Below are 19730 nucleotides of genomic sequence, written 5' to 3' on the forward strand. Positions count from 1 at the left end.
CCTCTTATCATCTTGTGCACCTCTACCAAGTCACCTTTCACCCCCCCTCTCCCCAAAGGGAAAAGCCGTAGCTCGCTCCACCTCTCCTGACATTGTCACCATGTGCACTGCCAATGTCAGAACCAAGCGCAGGGGGAAGATAGACTCTTAGTTACAGACGGCGACCAAAGTTTATTCATAAAAGTTCCAACAGAATATTGGTGTCTCAGCCGAGCAACTGAGAGATGAAGCATTCCTAAAACCAGGACTTTGTGATCAGCGCTAATCAGGCATCATTTAAATAATAGATAACACGCAGTCCTTGAGACGATCCAAGTCAACTTCTCAAAACTTAACTAACCTTATACAGAAAGTACCAGGAGACCACATGACCAAGAGTGAGTCGCTTGAGCTAAACAGAATGATTAATAACTCTCATTAAATAACAATTAACCAATTCAGGTGTTGTAAACCTTGAAGCCCAACGCTCACCTGCTGCCTGCACAGTCACAAAGAGCTCGTCACAGGCATGCTGTCTTGTCCAATTTCTCACCCAGTTCCTCACGCCAGTCAGTTTATCTCGCTGAGTAAAATCTGCTGCCATGTTTCTCACGTTATAATATTGACCACGATACAAATATCCAGAGCAAGTTTGTCTTTATTTCTCAGTTGAGCTCCTTACCTCCCTCCAGGGACTGCATCGCAGGACACTCCACAGATACGAGTGTGAGTGTGAGTGTGAGTGTGAGGACACTCCACAGATACAAGTGTGAGTGTGAATGTGAGGACACTCCACAGGTACAAGTGTGAGTGTGAGTGTGAGGACACTCCACAGATACGAGTGTGAGTGTGAGGACACTCCACAGGTACAAGTGTGAATGTGAGTGTGAGGACACTCCACGGATGTGAGTGTGAGTGTGAGTGTGAGGACACTCCACAGATACGAGTGTGAGTGTGAGGGTGAGGACACTCCACAGATACGAGTGTGAGTGTGAGTGTGAGGACACTCCACAGGTACAAGTGTGAGTGTGAGGACACTCCACGGATATGAGTGTGAGTGTGAGTGTGAGGACAATCCACAGGTACAAGTGTGAGTGTGAGTGTAAGGACACTCCACAGATACGAGTGTGAGTGTGAGGACACTCCACAGGTACGAGTGTGAGTGTGAGGACACTCCACAGATACGAGTGTGAGTGTGAGGACACTCCACAGGTACAAGTGTGAATGTGAGTGTGAGCACACTCCACGGATGTGAGTGTGAGCACACTCCACGGATGTGAGTGTGAGTGTGAGTGTGAGGACACTCCACAGATACGAGTGTGAGTGTGAGGGTGAGGACTCTCCACAGATATGAGTGTGAGTGTGAGTGTGAGGACACTCCACAGATACAAGTGTGAGTGTGAGTGTGAGGGTGACGACACTCCACAGATACGAGTGTGAGTGTGAGTGTGAGGACACTCCACAGATACGAGTGTGAGTGTGAGGACACTCCACAGGTACAAGTGTGAATGCGAGGACACTCCACAGGTACAAGTGTGAGTGTGAGTGTGAGGACACTCCACAGATACGAGTGTGAGTGTGAGGACACTCCACAGGTACAAGTGTGAATGTGAGTGTGAGGACACTCCACGGATGTGAGTGTGAGTGTGAGTGTGAGGACACTCCACAGATACGAGTGTGAGTGTGAGGGTGAGGACACTCCACAGATACGAGTGTGAGTGTGAGTGTGAGGACACTCCACAGGTACAAGTGTGAGTGTGAGGACACTCCACGGATATGAGTGTGAGTGTGAGTGTGAGGACAATCCACAGGTACAAGTGTGAGTGTGAGTGTAAGGACACTCCACAGATACGAGTGTGAGTGTGAGGACACTCCACAGGTACGAGTGTGAGTGTGAGGACACTCCACAGTTACAAGTGTGAGTGTGAGTGTGAGGACACTCCACAGATACGAGTGTGAGTGTGAGGACACTCCACAGGTACAAGTGTGAATGTGAGTGTGAGCACACTCCACGGATGTGAGTGTGAGTGTGAGTGTGAGGACACTCCACAGATACGAGTGTGAGTGTGAGGGTGAGGACTCTCCACAGATATGAGTGTGAGTGTGAGTGTGAGGACACTCCACAGATACAAGTGTGAGTGTGAGTGTGAGGGTGACGACACTCCACAGATACGAGTGTGAGTGTGAGTGTGAGGACACTCCACAGATACGAGTGTGAGTGTGAGGACACTCCACAGATACGAGTGTGAGTGTGAGGACACTCCACATGTACGAGTGTGAGTGTGAGTGTGAGGACACTCCACAGGTACGAGTGTGAGTGTGAGTGTGAGGACACTCCACGGATACGAGTGTGAGTGTGAGGACACTCCACAGATACAGGTGACAGTGTGAGTGTGTCAGTCACCTACTGGAACAGCTGCCTTTCTGTTCAGGCAATGACTACCCCCCCCCCTGCACTTCCACTTTCCACCTTTTTATTGGTGTTGGCTTATTATTGTCATATGTACCAAGATACAGTGTAAAGCTTATCTTGCCTACCGTTTACACAGATCAAATTGTTTCACGGTGCATTAAGCAGAATAAGGTAAAACAGTATCAATGCAGAATGAAGTGTAAAAGAGACTGATGTGCCTATCTGCATTCTGAAATTGTTTTGGCTTGGACTTCCTCGGAGTACCGATGTGATGAAATGGTCTGTATGGACGGAATGTAAAACAAAGTTTTCACTCTACCTCAGTACACAGGTGACAACGATAAACCAGCTTACTATTTTATTTGAGTGGGATTAGGGCACAGCCTCGGCAGCCTCACATTCAGAGTCAGATTCAGGGTCACTTGCTTTCCATATGTACATCAAAGCGTACAGTTTGCACTAACAACCAGCACAGCCTAAACATGTGCTGGGGGAAGCCTGGGGATTACGATCAGTCGTCTCACCGTGTTTCACGTCATACATTTTCTTATAACCTGACATGCGACCATTCAACCCATCGTCTCTATAGGCTGTCAGAGTATTTGCATTAATCCCATTCCCCCACTTATACTCCGTAGCCACTTTATTAGTTACATCCTGTACATAATAAAGTGGATTCTGCGTGTATGTTCCTGGTCTTCTGCAGCGGCTGCCCATCTACGTCGAGGTTCGACGTGCTGTGTGTTCAGAGATGCTTTTCTACATACCACTGTTGTAATGTGTGGTTATTTGAGGTCCTGTCGCCTTCTGTCAGCTTGAACCAATCTGGCCTTTCTCTCTGACCCCTCTCATTAACGGAGCATTTTCACCCACAGAACTGCCGCTCACTGGATGATTTTGTTTTTCACACCATCCTCTGCAAACTCTAGAGACTGTTGTGCTTGAAAATCCCAGCAGATCAGCAGTTTCTGAGATACTCAAACGTCCCAGACTGGCACCAACAATCATTCCACCGTCAAAGTCACTGAGGTCACATTTCTTCCCCATTCTGATGCTCTGGTCTGAACAACAACTGAACCTCTTGACCTTGACTGCATGCTTTTATGCATTGAGTTGCTGCCACATGATTGGCTGATTGGATATTTGCACTAAAGAGCAGGTGTACAGGTGTACCTGATAAAGAAGCCGCTGAGTGTAAACCCAGGTCACCCATTCCCTCTCGCTTGCCCATCAACTCCATCCGAATTGCTGCACCATCTACCCACACACGACTGGTGCCAGCTAACCCACCAACCCACTAGTCTATGGGATACAGTGTGCTGGGGGGGGGTGGGGGGATAAAACTAAAGCAAGAGGGTGGGGGAGGGAAGCCACGTGGTCACAGGGAGAGCGTGCAAACCCCACACAGACAGAATGGAAGTCAGGATTGAGGCCGTGTCTCTGGAGATGTGAGGGAGCAACACCAACTACCTGGTAGGGTGAACTGCCAGTTGCTCTTTGATGTGGACACAGAAGAGGATGCAAATGCTGGAATCCAGAGCAATGAGCAATCTGTTCAATGGGTCAAGCAGCACCCGTGGGAGGAAAGGAACTGTTGATATTTTGGGTAAAAACACTGCACCAGGATTTCTCTAACTTTCAGCTATTTCTCCCCCCTCTTGCTTCTCTCTTCTTCCATTTCCCATTCTGGCCTCTCCTCTTGCCCCTTTTCTCCTCACCTGCCCATCACCACCCTCTGTTACCCCTCCACCTTCCCTTTCTTAGAATCAGAATCATCACCAGCATATGTCGTGAAAAAGTATTGAGGTAGTGTTCATGGGTTCAATATCCTTTCAGAAACCAGATGGCAAAGGGGAAGAAGCTGTTCCTGAATCATTGAGTGTTGCCTTCAGGCTCCTCTACCTCCTTCCTGATGGTAGCAATGAGAAGAGGACATGCTCTGGGTGATGGGGTCCCTAATGATGGATGCCACGTTTTTGAGGCAACACTCCATGAAGATGTCCTGGTTACTGGGGAGACTCGTGCCCATGATGGAGCTGACTGAGTTTACAACTCTCTGCAGCTTCTTTCGATTCTGTGTAGTACACAATTCTCTCCCCCCAACCCCCACATACCAGATACTGATGCAGTCAGTTAGAATGCTCTCTATGGTATATGTGTAGAAATTTGTGAGTGTCTTTGGTGACATACCAAATGTCCTCAAACTCCTAATGAAGTATGGCCACTGTCGTGCCTTCTTGTAACTACATCAATCTGTTGGACCCAAGAAATCTTCAGAAATGTTGGCAAGCAGGAACTTGAAATTGTTCACTCTTTCCACGTCTGATCCCTTATCTTATTCTTTCTGAAGTTCACAGTCAGCTCTTTGGTCTTAGTGACGTTCAGTGCAAGGTTGTTGCTGAGACACCACTCAACTAGCTGATATATCTCGCTCTTGAACACCTTCTCAGTGTCTGAAATTCTGCCAACAATAGTTGAGTCATCCGTAAATTTATAGATGGCACTAGAGCTGTGTCTAGCCTCACAGTCATGGGTGTAGGGCGGGTAGAGCCATTTCCCATTCTGGCCTCCCCCTTACCCCTTTTCTCCTTATCTGCCCATCACTGCCCTCTGTTGACCCTCCACGTTTCCTTTCTCAGAATCAGAATTAGGTTAAATATCACCAGCATGTATTGTGAAAAAAGCTAAATTAAATGATTAGTGCAAAAAAAAGTAGAGAGGTAGTGTTCATGGGTTCCAAGGTGCTAGTGTTGATCATCAGCAAGATGGAGATGTTATTTCCAATCCACATAGATTGTGGTCTTCCAGTGAGGAAGTTGAAGATCCAATTGCAGAGGGAGGTACAGAGGCCCAGATTTTGGAGCTTCTTGATCAGAACTGTAGGAAATTTGTGTTAATACTGAGCTGTAGTCAATAAACAGCAGCTTGATGTAAGTATTAGTATTGTCCAGGTGACCCAAGGCCACGTGAAAAGCCAATGAGATTGCGTCTGCTTAGACAGACCTATTGTGACAATAGGTAAATTACAATAGGCCCAGGTCCTTGCTGAGGCAGGAGATGACTCTAGCCACAACCAGTCTCTCAAAGCAATTCATCACCATAGATATTAGTCATTAAGGCAGCTCACCCAGCTCTTCGTTATCACTGGTATAATTGTCGCCCTTTTGAAGCGGGTGGGAACTTCCAACCGTAGCAATGAGAGATTGAAGATGTCTTTGAACACAGCTGCCAGGTGGTTGGCACTGGATTTCAGAGTCCAACCAGGTACTCCATCAGGGCCTGTCGCCTTGCGGGGGTTCACCCTCTTGGAAGATGATCTGATGTTGGCCTCCGAGTCAGAGATCACCGGGTCACCAGGTGCTGCAGGGATCCTCATAACTGTGGTTTTATTCTGTCTTTCAAATCATGCATAAAAGACATTGAGCTCGTCTGGGAGTGAAACATCTCGGCTGTTCATGATGTTACATTTCTCTTTGTAGGAAGCAATGGTCTGCAAACCCTGCCAGAAGTGATGTGCATCCGATTCCAGCTCTAACCTCAACAGGAATTGTTCTTTTGCTCTTGAGGTGACCCTCTGTAAGTCATACTTGGCCTTCTTGTACAGTCCTGGATCACCAGACTTGAATGCCACAGATCTAGTCAGTGGCAGACTACGAACCTCCTGGCTCATCCAAGACTTTTGAAGGGGTGTGTACTGCATATTCTCACAGGCACACACTCACCCGCACAAGTCAGTCAGTGACAACATTGGTATATTCATTCACACTCGAAGATGAATCCCTGAATACAGTCTGATCCACCGACTCAAGGAGACCTGTAAGTGCTCTTGTGCCTCCCTGGTCCATACCTTCAGTGTCTGCCTATACTCAGCAAGTGTGGGTGTGGGATGGGATGGTCCACTTCCTTTCCAGTCAGATTCTTTCTTCTTCAGCCCTTTACCTCTTCCACCCATCTCCTCCTGCCTTCTCACTTCATCCCCGCCCATCCATCTTGCCCCTCACCTGTCGCCTGCCAGCTTGTACTCCTCCTCCTCCTCCTCCCCACACTTTCTTATTCTGGCTTCTTCCCCTTTCCTTCCCGGTCCGGATGAACGGCCTAAACCCTGAAATGTCGACAGTTCAACTCTCCCACAGATGCTGCCTGACTTGTTATATTATTATTATACTATATTATAATATTATTATGACCCGTGGATTATCCTTCAGAACCCTTCCTGTGAACAGCCGATAGCACAGAATAGGTGAGCTGGATTTCCTGAGAAAGTCGTAAGCATAGTCTGACCCAGAGATACACCCTGCCTCTGATGGGGTACCTGTCTCCCAATGGTCCCTCACAGAGTGAGCTTACCTAAAGTAAAGGCAGTGACACCATTCGAGGAAGACGTAGAGCTCTTGTACTTCCAGGTCCCTCTGTGCCATCTGGGACAGGCAGAAGGACACAACTTCATGGTAGCTCCTCACATAGACGTTGAAGGCCTCGTACTCCTTTGGGTATCCTGGAGCGATGTTCTTCCGGACTGAGATCAGGTCGGCCACTGTCTGCTCCTTGAGGCTTCTCAAGCGCTGAGCCACAGAAGTGTTCTCCACCACCTGGCCTGGCGACAGCCTCTCGCTCACTGACGCCTTCACGGCCTCCCTCCACTTCTTCCTCAGCTCCCTGGGCTTCCTGCCCTGTGATGCTTCACCCCCTCCCCCCTCCCGGGCCCTGTCTGCCCTCTCCTCCTGCTCGATTGTGCGTGCCACCTGGCCCAGGTGTGAGGGGTCCTGGGGCTGGGTTAGGCACCCGCTCACAATTCGTCCCAGTTCGCTCTCCAGTTCCTCGTAGAGAAGGGCCACGTCCTTGGCCCTCCGCCCGCTGTCCTTGCCCTCCGGCGTCTGGGGCCCCAGCCGCTCGCACTCCTCCTCCAGCTCGATGATGTGCCTGTCTGCTGCAGCTAGCTCCTGCTTCTGAATCAGCTGGAGGATTTCAAGGACTGAGGGAGAAAGCACAGGCAACAGGAAAAGAGGGTATTTCCAAGTCAAAGTAAATTCATCATCGTATGTCTATGCTATCTCGAGACATTGTCTTGCAGGAAAACAAAGAGATAAAATAGGGTTGATGATAAAAATGACACATAGATGAACAAGGCCACCCTCTTCCTTCCCCTGTTTCCAATGTGTGTGGGACTTTGAATAAGTTCTCAGTCCCAGTCAGCCTGCAATTATGCCCCTGCAATAGATAACTGTTAGATCAAACACATCTGTCACAAACAATATTGCACTGCAAAGAAATGGGCTCTTTAGTTCACAGTGACTGCATCAACCATAGCTGAACTAAAATGACTTTCCTTGTGTGCCTGTTGGTGTGCCCAAGTGCCCCATGAAAGCCCCTGCCCTGCTAGACAGATATATTAGGGGCATTTTTTAAAGCACTCTTAGGTACATGGCTGTAAAATAGGTTAGATTGATCTTAGAGTAGGAGGGAAAGGTTAGATTGACCTTAGAAAAGGAGGGAAAAGTAAGATTGATCTTAGAATAGGTTAAAAGGTCAGCATAACATTGTGGGCCGAAGGGCCTGTACTGGTCTATGTTCTATAAACAAGGACTGACAAGCAACCAACATGCAAGACAAGACAGACTGCAAGTAATACTGAGAATGTGAGGTCGTGCAGTCCTTGAAACTGAGTTTGTAGGTTGTGAAATCAGTGCAGTGTTGTGGTGAGTGAAGTTATCCACCCTGATTCAGCAGCCCGGTGGCTGTAGGGTAGTAATTGTTCCTGAACCTGGTGGTGTGGGACCTAAGGCCCAGCGGCCGTCGTGGGAAGAGAGCGTGGCCTGGATGGTGGGGATTCTGAAAATGGATGCTGCAGTCTTGTGGTGGCACACCTTGTGAACGGGGGGTGGGGGGGTATTCGAGTTTCTATTGGTTTACTATTGTCACATGTAATGATAATAAGCCAATAAAACAGAAGATGGTGGATGGTGGGTGGTGGGTGGCGAAGAGCAGGAGAACAAGCTGACAGGGACCAGGGTTTGATTGTGTGTGTGTGTCTGTGCAGACCCTGTGACCACGTGAATTTATCGGTATTGCTTGTCATCCAGACAGATGGAGGCAATAATAAGAAAAACAGAATGTAGAAATACACTCGGAGGCCACTTTATCAGGTACACCCTAATTGCCAAAGGGTCTCGGCCTGAAACATCGACTGTATCTCTTCTTATAGATGCTGCCTGGCCTGCTGCGTTCACCAGCATGTTTTGTGTGTGTTGCCCGAATTTCCAGCATCTGCAGATTTCCTCATGTTTGTGAGATTAAAGGAGAATGGACAGACTGGTTCAAGCTGACAGGAAGCTGACAGTAACTCATGCCAGCATGTTACAACAATGGTGTGCAGAAGAGCATCTCTGAATGCACCGCACGTCGAACCTAGAAGTGGATAGGCTGCAGCAACAGAAGATCACAGCTGGCTCCACTCCTGAACCTGATAAGGTGGCCGCTGAGTATCGTGTCACTGGGCAGAGCAGGGCTAGGTGATGAGATGTGGGGAGACAAAAGGGGGAGTGCTTCGAACGGGTAGTGGATGGTCGGCACAAATTTGGTGGGCCGAGGGCCTCTTTCCGTGTTGTACGACGCTGACTAAGCTACAGCCCCTCTTTCTGCCTGTGTTAAGTGGGTCATTCTGCTCACAAGCCACTTAGGTGGGACTGTCGACACGCATTGTTCTACCCTGCTCTTTCACAAGTTCCAAGTACTGAACAAACCTCGTAAATCAAGAGGTCAGTGACCAGCACAATGCTTTTGTAAAGTGTTGCAAAGTACTGCTTTAAAGCTGGCCTTTATGCACTGCTGATTTGAATGTTTCCACCACTGGTCGCCGTGCCTACAGTAGATCCATGGAAAAAAACAAAAACAACAGGAATTCTGCAGATGCTGGAAATTCAAGCAACACACGTCAAAGATGCTGGTGAACGCAGCAGGCCAGGCAGCATCTATAGGAAGAGGCGCAGTCGACGTTTCAGGCCGAGACCCTTCGTCAGGACTAACTGAAGGAAGAGTGAGTAAGGGATTTGAAAGTTGGAGGGGGAGGGGGGAGGGGGAGATCCAAAATCATGGAAAATCCTGGTCTCCATCTTCCTCTCCCTCTCCCTCTCCTCCTCTTCTTGTCCCTCCTCTCTCTTCCTCTCCTCTCCTCCTCTATCTTCCCTCTTTCCCCTTCCCTCTCTGACTTTTCCTTCAAAAAGCTCCAAGATAACTTTGACCAAGTCTTTGATCATATATATCTTCAGTATTTGTAGATGAATGACTGTGTCTCTACAATATCTACAGTAAATCTGAGGAGGAACTGAGCAGAGGCACCCGCAGTGCTGTTGTTCTCTCTCCACAGACTTTGGCCACTGTGCTGAACACTTGCAGCATTTTGCTTTCATTTTCAGATTTCCAGTAAGTGATCTTTGATCTGTGTTTTTCCATAACAGCAACCTTCTGCTTTTGCTAATGTTTCATCTTGCAGCAGAAGTCTTACATTGTTATTTTCCTACAAGGGCAGGAATGCACTGTCCGATTAAAAAAAAAACTTCCTCCCCTCTGTGCACCTCTCTCTCCTTACTGAATTTGCCAACTTGGTGAGGATATAAGGTCATAAGGAGCATAGGGCCCATAATGTGATGTTGACTCTTCAACCTACCATGCTGTTAGGTACCCATTGACACTAATCCTATATTTTCCTCCCCATATTCCCATCAACTCCCCTCCCCAGATTCCACTCCCCTACACACATAGAGCATGGTACAGCACAGTATGGGCCCTTGGACCCATGATGTTGAGTCAACCTTTTAATCTACTCTAATGTCAATCTAACGCTTCCCTCACATTTGACCCTCGATTTTTCTTACATCCACACGTCTAAGAATCTTTTAAGTCTCCCTAATCGGCCTCTACTACCACCCCTGGCAGTTACAGCTCTCTGTGTAAGAGACCTACCTCTGACATCCCTCCTATACGTTTCTCCAATCAATCACCTTAAAATTATGCCCCCTTGAGTTAGCCATTTGTGCCCTGGGGAATATGCTCTGGCTGCCTGGTCTTATCATCTTGTGCACCTCTACCACATCACCTCTCATCCTCCTTTGCTCCAAAGAGAAAAGCCTTAGCTCACTCAACCTTTCCTCATAAGACACATCCAATAACCCTGCACTTTTCTATTATCCATGCACTTATCCACAGGTCTCGTAAATGTCTCAAATGTAAAAGCCTCTACCACCAGCTCCAGCTGTGCATTCCAGACATTTACTGTGACTGTGTGAGAAAAACCTGCCTCTGACATCTCCCTGAAACTCTCCTCCTTTCACCTTAAAGAATGCCCTCTGGTATTAGCCATTGCCAGTCCTGGGGAAAGGTGCTAGCTGTCTTCTCTGCCTATGCCTTTTATAAGCTTATAATTGTATATCTAGATTGTCATGAATAAATACAAATAAAATGTCTTTATCAGAATTTTTTAAAAATTAAAATAAAATGCCCCTACCTGAGAGAGGCTCATGTGCTTTGGCCGCCTCTTCAGCAGTTTTCTCGGCTGCTGACTTCTCCTGTCCAGTCTCTGCTCTCCCCTTGCCCTGCTTCAGGAAAGTCATCCTCTGCCTGCCCTCTGGTTCCACTTTTCCCCGCCTGCTGCTTGGCGATGCGAAGAGGCCCTTCTTCTCCCCACCCTTCTCCTCTGCCGGAGATTTCCCCTTCTTCTCCTTTGGTAATATCTTCCGCAGAAGTGATCCATACTTCTCATCGTTTTTCTTTGGCGTGAGCCCATTGCTCGAGTGCAGGGTCCCGTTGGAACCTCCCGTGTGCTGTCCTTCCTCCTCCTCCTCCTCACTGAAGGGATTCTTCTCCAACTCCAAGTCTTCTGCAAAGGGATTCAACTTCTCGCTCGGATCATCCTCAAAAGGATTGGACCCACCACTCATTCTTCTGCCCAATACCAACTCCTTCTGCAGCTTCACTGTCCCCCCGTGTAGCTTTGTGGGGCTGAGCCTCAGCAAGTTGCTCTTCAGAACTGGCATCTGCTGCACACAAAAGGAGAGATGGTTTCATTACACCACCCCACGGGCAACTCTGCAACACCAGTTTGATCCCAGCCTCGGATACTGTCTGCGTGGAGAGTTACATATTCTCCCTGTGAAGCTGTGACTTCCCACCTGAAGACACACATGGTCGAGCTGCAGGCTCACAGTTCCTGGGACCCGGCTCGATCCCGGCCTCGGGAGCTGCTATCTATATAGAACTTGCACATCCTTACTGTGATCCTGTGGGTTTCCTACGTGAAGACCCACATGCTTGACCAGGGCTCGATCCCAGCTTCTGGAACTGGTGTCTACACTGGAGTTTCACGTTCTCTCTGTGACCCTGCGGGGAGAGCTCCAGTTTCCGTCCACATTCCAACGGCATGTGGGGTGGCAGCGTAACAGTGTAAGTGTCTAGGTGAGGGGTGGAATTTAGGGGGAGCTGACAAGAATAAAATGGTGGCTGACGATTAGCATAGGCTTGATGGGCCAAAGGGCCTATCTTGCTATGACTCTCCTCTTTCATACTGTGCTCACCTGAACCTCCTATTGATCCAGTTATACATCACTCATTGATTTACAATGTCCCTCACCTGGACCCACCTTCCCCCCTCACCCGGATTCACCTATCACCTGCCAGCTTGTAGGCCTTCCCTTCCCTTTCCAGTGCTGATGAAAGGTGTTGGCCCAAAAGATTAACTATTTATTCCCCTCCATGAATGCTGCCTGACCTCCTGAGTTCCTTCAGCATTTTGTGTCTGTTGCTCTGGGCTTACAGCATCTGCCGGTTCTTTTGAATCATTGTGATCTACAATGTTTTGTTTTGGAAGCACGTCCATCCTAATATCCCTTAATTTTGTCTACGTGTCTCTCCATACCATCGCCCCAACTCTCTGGCACTGGTCCCTCTGATCTTCAGCTTCTGTGTATTCCTCATCTCAATTACCCAGCCAGGCCTTCAACTATCTGAGTCCTGAGTGTTGGAATACCCTCTCTAAACTCATGGCTCCATAAAGCAGGTCTCTTCCACTGATATTTTCTTCAGTATCACTGCCAGATCTTCTTATGCTTTTACCGCATAGAACAAGGCCATTTAGCCTACTGACTTTATGCCAACTTGTCAAAGCAATCTCGTTCATCTGATTCAACCACTTATTTTCCCCTGACCCCCTCTTGTACCCACGACAGGACAGCGTAATGCTTTACATTGCCAACTCTATGATTGGAGTTCAAATCCTGCTGCTGTCTGCAAAGAATTTGTATGTTCTCCTCCGGATAACAAACATTTCATTCTCCTCTAGTGCTGCAGAACGACAATGAATGAGTATACATTCTCCCTGAGGGTTTCCTCCAGGTGCTCTGGATTCCTCCCACGTTCCAAACACACAGGTTAGAGTTCGCGAGCTGTGGGCACGCTAGGTCGACGCTGGAAGCACAGTGACACTTGCATATCCTCGGATTGAGTTGGTTACTGATGCAAACGATGCACTTCAAAGTTTCGAGCTCCATGGGACAAACAAGCTAATCTTCTTCTCTGATTCTCCTGTCATTCACTGACACCTGGGGAAATGAACCCTGCTGATCCACATGAATTTGGGAAATCGGAGACCCTGGGGGTGGGGAACCAACTCAGTCAGTACGAACTCCACTCCACACAGAGACAGTGTCAGAGGTCAGGACAATGGAGCTGCAAGAAACCCTGACAAACGCACTGGGAGTTTTTTTTGACAGTAAGGGCATTTTGTAATTGAATTTGTGTTAGCGACGTCACCCACGTACAAGGTGGGCTGGGTGAGGGATGATGGCTTGCGGGATCACAATTTTGGAGAATGGATGAACTAAAGGGTCTTGAATTGGGAGCAAAATAACACAATCTCCTGGCTTGTCTGAACTGAACACCTGAAGAAGCTGAAACCATCCACGACTTCCACCTCTCTGCTGAAACCACCACCTTTTCCTGCGACAGGGAAAGAACTCGTGCAAAACTGAGTGAAATTATCATCTCTGCCCCTGACCTTTTGCTAAAGTGTTCTGCTCTTTCCAGAACCTGGCAACAGGTTAATATTTTTTCACGTGTTGTATGGCATTGGGGTGTACGGGGTGTCTAGGGAGGGGTAGTACCTCTGGTGGGGGGGCCTGCTGTGCCCTTTTTCAGGGCAGCTCGTCACCTGTGGCTCCAGGTAGCTGTAGCACGTGCAGCAGCCACACCCCGGTAAACTGTCTCGGCAAACAGGCCAAACCAGGTGAGGGTAGCTGATGGGTCTTTGACCCTCAGTGAGGTAGGGGATCTGTTTATCACAGCGTGTGAAGTCTGGCCCTGGCAGACTGAGCGGAGGAGACTGATTAATGGTCCAACGGTCAAGAAGGCAGGCCCAGCAGGTGTTGTGGAGCACTAAGAGCACGACAAGACACTTAGACGTCCTGGTCCTCCACTGCAGCAGGAGAGGTCTCCATCCGTAATGGTTGTCCGTGCCACCAGATCAAGGTCTCTTCTGCCGAGAAAGTGGGATTGCCCCCATGCAACGGCTGTTCCACTTCAAACTCCATCACACACAGGATTCTGCACAACAGCGTGTCTTCTTCGAATCCAAAGGACTACTACCACATACAGTATTATATGCTGTACATAACTGTGGGCTTATCCCGTGTGTTGGGCACGTGGCCAAGTGGTTAAGGCGTTCGTGTAGTGATTTGAAGGTCACCAGTTCGAGCCTCAGCTGTGGCAGCGTGTTTGTGTCCTTGAGCAAGGCACTTAACCACACATTGCTCTAGTGTCCGTGCGAGGAGTGGCGCCCCACACAGACTTCCAATCTGCACCTTGTAAGGCATGAAAATGCCCGACGCGGGCCTCTCAAGGTCTGAGTCGATGTTCCCCTATCCACCCAAGTACCAATTGCAAAAATGGGAGATTATTATGTGAACATTGTTAAAGTCAAGGTAAAACTTATTTTCAAAGTATGTGATGTTACTTTATACTAGCTTGGGACTCATTTTCTTGCAGGTATTTATGGGAACTAAAGGAATATAATAGAATTTACAAAAAAACTACACATAAACAAAGACTGACAGAAAACCCATGTTCAAAAGAAGACAAATAGTGCAAATATTGTAAATTTGAAAACACTGAGAACATGAGTTGTAAAGCGTACTTGAAAGTGAGTCCGTGTGTTGTGGAATCAGTACAGAGATGGGCTAAGTGTAACAGCCTGCTGAGTAGGCATCTGGGAAAATGCAAGGTGACTAAACCAGAGGGTTTGAACTATGAGAAGAGTTTGGACAAACATGAGCTATTTTCTCTGGAGTGTCAGATGCTGAGGTGTTAATAAAATTATGAAAGGCACAGTTAGGCTGGACAGAATCTTTTTCCTAGGGTAGAAATGTCAAACACCAGAGTACATGCAGAGTAGGAAAGTTTAAGGGAGAAGCTGGACAACTTTTTTACACAGTGTGATAGGTGCATGGTTGTCAGGGGTGGTGGTGGGAGCAGATGTGATTGTGGCATTTAAGGGGCTTTTAGACAGACTCAGATTCAGATGAATTTATTTCTCACATGGACATCAAACCTTACAGTGAAAAATGTCATTTGCTTTAACAACCAACACAAAAGGATGTGTTGAGAGCAGCCCACAAATGTCACCACACAAACAACAGCAAAGTAGGTCGCATTCCTCCCACCCACTCACAACAGTATACACTCTCTCTCACACACACACATATATACACTCTCTCTCTCTCTCACTCTCTCATTCTCTCACACACACATATATACACATACTCTCTCTCACCCTCTCTCTCACTCTCTCTCTCTCACACACACACACACACACACACACACACATATACACTCTCTCTCACAAACACTCAATCTTACAAATAACATTGAACACACGAGTTGTAAAGTTCTTGAAAGTGAATCCACACGTTGTGGAATCAGTTCAGAGCTGAGGTGAGTGAAGTTAACCACACTGGTTCAGGAGCTTGATGGTTGAAGGGTAAAACTGTTCCTGAACCTGGTAGTGAGAGACAGTAGACAATAGACAATAGGTGCAGGAGTAGGCCATTCGGCCCTTTGAGCCAGCACCGCCATTCACTGTGATCATGGCTGATCATCCACAATCAGTATCCTGTTCTTGCCTTCTCCCCATATCCGTTGATTCCGCTATCTTTAAGAGCTCTATCTAACTCTTTCTTGAAAGAATCTGGAGAATTGGCCTCCACTGTCTTCTTAGGCAGAGCATTCCACAGAACCACAACCCTGAGGTTCCTGTACCTCCTACCTGATGGTAGTAGTGAGAAGTGAGAATGGCAAAGAGAGAGAGAGAGAGAGAGAGAGAGAGACAGAGAGAGAGAGAGAGACAGAGAGAGAGAGAGAGAGAGAGAGAGAGAGAGAGAGAGAGAGAGAGAGAGAAGAGGGGGGAGGGAGGGGTGGGCAAGAAGGTTATTGCAAGACATTCAGATTGTCATGCATTCCACCTCTGGCATCTCAGATGGCTGAAGGAGCAGGAAGGCTGAGGTATTCATTGCATGTTGGAGGAAAAGAGATCTGATTGTGAGATCGATTTCTCACTATCTCATCTCTTTTCCTCCAAATATTTGCCCCTGAATTTGCAACCTGCCCCAGTCCCACATCTTACAGATTCAGGAAATGCAGCTTGGACGATCAGCGGCGATACTCGAAGGGTGATGCGATCTTGGCTCTTGGTGTTTCAAAAGCTCCCTGTTGAAAGCACCTGAATACAACCTGCATATTCCAGTGACTTCTGGCTGCAACATTCACCCTGTTTATTCAGGTCTGGTTTGGCTAAACAGGTTTGTCAGTTATCTGTGGACACATGATTTCCTAGCAAGCCATCTCCACAAAGAGATCGAAAGCATCATCTGCTTTAAACAGGTTGGCGGCTGTCTGGGAAATCACATGACTGGAAAGAAAGACTGCTTTCGCTATGGGATCAAATTTCTGATCTTGCTGCCATGTTTACATCCACCTTAAAGGCACAGAGACACCTGGCTTGAAATTATGACTGTTTTCTTAAAGCGATTAGAGTTTTAGAGTCATAAAACATTACAACACAGAAAGAGGCCTCTTTCTGTACGTATTCCTCCATCAAATCTCTCTTCATTCTCCTACACTCCTATACTATATATAGTCTTAATCTATTCAACGTTTTCCTACAAGTCAGTCCTTGTTAAATTTTCTCTGCACTCTTTCAACCTTATTTATATCTTTTCTGTAGGTAGGTGACCAGAACTGCACACAATACTCCAAATTAGCCCTCAACAACTTCTTATACAACTTCAACGTAACACCCAACTCCTGTACTCAGCACTTTGATTTATGAAGATCAACGGTGTCAAAAGCTCTCTTTATGATCCTATCTACCTGTGACGCCACTTTCAAGGAAGTACGGACCTGTATTCCCGGATCCTTCTGTTCTACCACAATCCACAGTGCCCTACCGTTCACTGTGTAAGGGGCTGCCCTGGTTTGTCCTCCCAAATACAACACCTCACACTAGATTCTAGCTTCTCAAGGGGATATTAACTTTACATTCACACATATGGGACACAGGGACATTATCTTTACAATCACACCTATGGGACACGGAGACGTAGCTTACTGTGCCTGATTCTGTACTTCTCCATTATGTTCAGTTTTCTCTTGTTCTGTATTACTTTCTTTCTTTCACACCAGCTTTGTTTTCTCTCCCTGTCCTGTCCCGCTAATATCCAACTTCCTATAGATGTACGGTGGACAGCGTTCCGATTGGTCGCTCCGTTTTTTATGGAGGCTCCACTGCACAGGATTGCAAGAGGCTGCAGAGGGCTGTAGACTCAGGCTGCCCCATCACGGGCACAGTCCTCCCCTTCATCGAGGGCATCTTCAAAAGGCAGCGACTTAAGAAGACGGCATATATCATGAAGGACCTCTTCTCGTTACTACCATCGGGGTGGAGGTATAGGAGCCTGAAGGCACACACTCAATATTTCAGGGAGAGGTTCTTCCCCTCCGCCGTCAGATTTCTGAACGGTGTCTGAACTGACGAACAGCACCTCAATACTCCTCTTTTGCACTATTGATTGATTGATTTATTTATTTATGCATTTCAATGTCCTGCTGCCACAAAACCGCACATTTCACAATCTGTGCCAGTGATAATACGCCTGATTCTGAATTATCTTGTTCTCTGACCCCCTTCCTCCTCCTGCAAATCCCTCGATATCTCCCTCGACTGCATACAGTTAATTTCATACCACATAAAGCAGTACAAGGACAGACCCTACGGCGCAAAATGTCTGCTCCAAGTGAAACTAATGACGAGGTTGCCACCCCCTCATTTCTTCATTTACTTAAATCCCACTTTCATCTCTACTTTCACCAACACCCCCGGTAGCACGTTGCAGAGTGAAAAAAACTTTCCTCGTAAATCTCCTTAAAATTTTTCCCCTCTCACCTTAACATTTATACCCTGGGTCACTGTCCCTATCAATGCCTCTTGTCATTTTATGAACATCACTCCTCAGTGTTCAGCTCCAGAGAAAACAATCCTTGTTTTCCCAACCCCACTGAACTAAGCTTTAACCCCTTCCAAACCGAATACAGGAAGAGGAAGCAGAGAAGCACCCAGTTAAAGGGATTGAGACAACTGAAGTGAGAGAAGGAGGTAAGTTAGAGTCAAGGAGAGTGCAGGAGACTCACTGTGAACGAGAGTGCGATAGAACTTGAGAGAGAGAGAAGCAGGAGAGAAGAAGAGAAAGAAGGAGAGAGAAAGAAAGGGACAGACAGGGAGAGATGGGGAAACTCTGAGACAGAAAGAGAGAGAGTGAGAGTAACAAGAGAGAAAAAGCAGAAGGAAGAGAGAAAAAGCAGAAGGAAGAGAGAAAAACAGGAAGGTGGCTCAGTACACTCAGGACGCTCTGTACACTCAGTACACTCAGGACACTCAGGACACTCAGTACACTCAGGACACCCAGGACACTCAGTAAACTGAGGACACCCAGGACACTCAGTACACCCAGGACATCCAGGACACTCAGGACATCCAGGACACTCAGTACACTCAGAACACTCAGGACACGCAGTACACTCTGTACACCCAGGATACTCAGGGCACTCAGGACACTCAGTACAGCCAGGACACTCTGTACATTCAGGACACCCAGGACACCCAGGACACTCAGGACACTCAGTACACCCAGGACACTCAGTACACTCAGGACACTCAGTACAGCCAGGACACTCTGTACATTCAGGACACCCAGGACACCCAGGACACTCAGTACACCCAGGACACTCAGTACACCCAGGACACTCAGAACACTCAGGAAACTCAGGAAACTCAGGACACTCAGTACACCCAGGACACTCTGGACACTCAGGACACTCAGGACACTCAGTACAGCCAGGACACTCTGTACACTCAGGACACCCAGGACACCCAGGACACTCAGGAGCAGCACAGAGGCGTAGCTGGCAAAGCCGCCACATTACAACTTCAGCAACCTGCATTCAATCCTGACCGACGGATGCTTCCCAAAGATGTGAGGTGTGGTCTGTGGGTTAATCACTGCTGTAAATTGCCCCTAGTGTGTGGGGTAGATTTGGGGGAGTTAACAGGAATGTGGGGAGAGAGTAGAGGGAGAATTTGTGGGAAATGAGGTAATTATGTGAGTCTGCATCGACAAGAGACCAAGGTACTTTCTTCCTATGCTGATATTTACCAAATAATTCAGTTTTTACTCATTACCTGAAATGGGAATAAAGGTGCAGTCACCTTACCTGCTATGCGACTTCCATTGGGTGCTCTGAGCTTTAATCAGTGAGTGATTTCACTTCCCTTTGGCCAAACCAAAAGGGAAACTCCCTGTGGAATTTGACCTCTAATAGTGCATGTCAAAGACACAGGTGCAAAAACTATCTGTACTTGTATATGTGTGTGTGTGTGTGTGTGTGTGTGTGTGTGTGTGTGTGTGTGTGTGTGCGCGCGCGCGCGTGTGTGTGTATGTACGTGCGTGCATGTGTGTGTGCGCATATGTGTGTACGCGTGTGCATGTGTGTGTGTGTGGGTGGTCTGTGTTTGTGTGAGAGTGTGTGTGTATGTGTGTATGTGTGTATTGTGCGTGAGTGTGTGTGTGTGTGTGTGTGTGTGTGTGTGCGCGCACATGCATGTCTGTATATGAGCATGTGTGGTGTGGGTGTATGTGTTGGTGAGCATGTGTGTGTGTATGTGTGTAGAAACATAGAAACATAGAAAATAGGTGCAGGAGTAGGCCATTCGGCCCTTCAAGCCTGCACCGCCATTCAGTATGAT

General features: G+C 47.6%; 1 protein-coding gene across 4 annotated transcripts in view; it reads right to left on the reverse strand.

Annotated features, from left to right (window-relative positions):
* LOC134352849 (exocyst complex component 3-like) overlaps nt 1-19730 on the reverse strand; it is a 93316-nt gene that overhangs the window by 67869 nt on the left and 5717 nt on the right. Inside the window, exons 1-3 of one of the 4 annotated variants that reach the window (XM_063060358.1) lie at nt 19199-19280; nt 10893-11424; nt 6740-7364 (exon numbers count right to left, since the gene is read on the reverse strand). In XM_063060358.1, coding sequence (XP_062916428.1) covers nt 6740-7364; nt 10893-11421 — 1154 coding nt within the window. In that variant the 5' untranslated portion in view covers nt 11422-11424; nt 19199-19280. Of the gene's footprint in view, nt 1-6739; nt 7365-10892; nt 11425-19198; nt 19281-19730 lie in introns of those variants that run through there. The other 3 variants (XM_063060359.1, XM_063060357.1, XM_063060356.1) reach the window with 3 other exon arrangements.

This window comes from Mobula hypostoma, chromosome 10 (assembly GCF_963921235.1).
Source record: "Mobula hypostoma chromosome 10, sMobHyp1.1, whole genome shotgun sequence".
NCBI classification, from domain to species: domain Eukaryota; kingdom Metazoa; phylum Chordata; class Chondrichthyes; order Myliobatiformes; family Myliobatidae; genus Mobula; species Mobula hypostoma.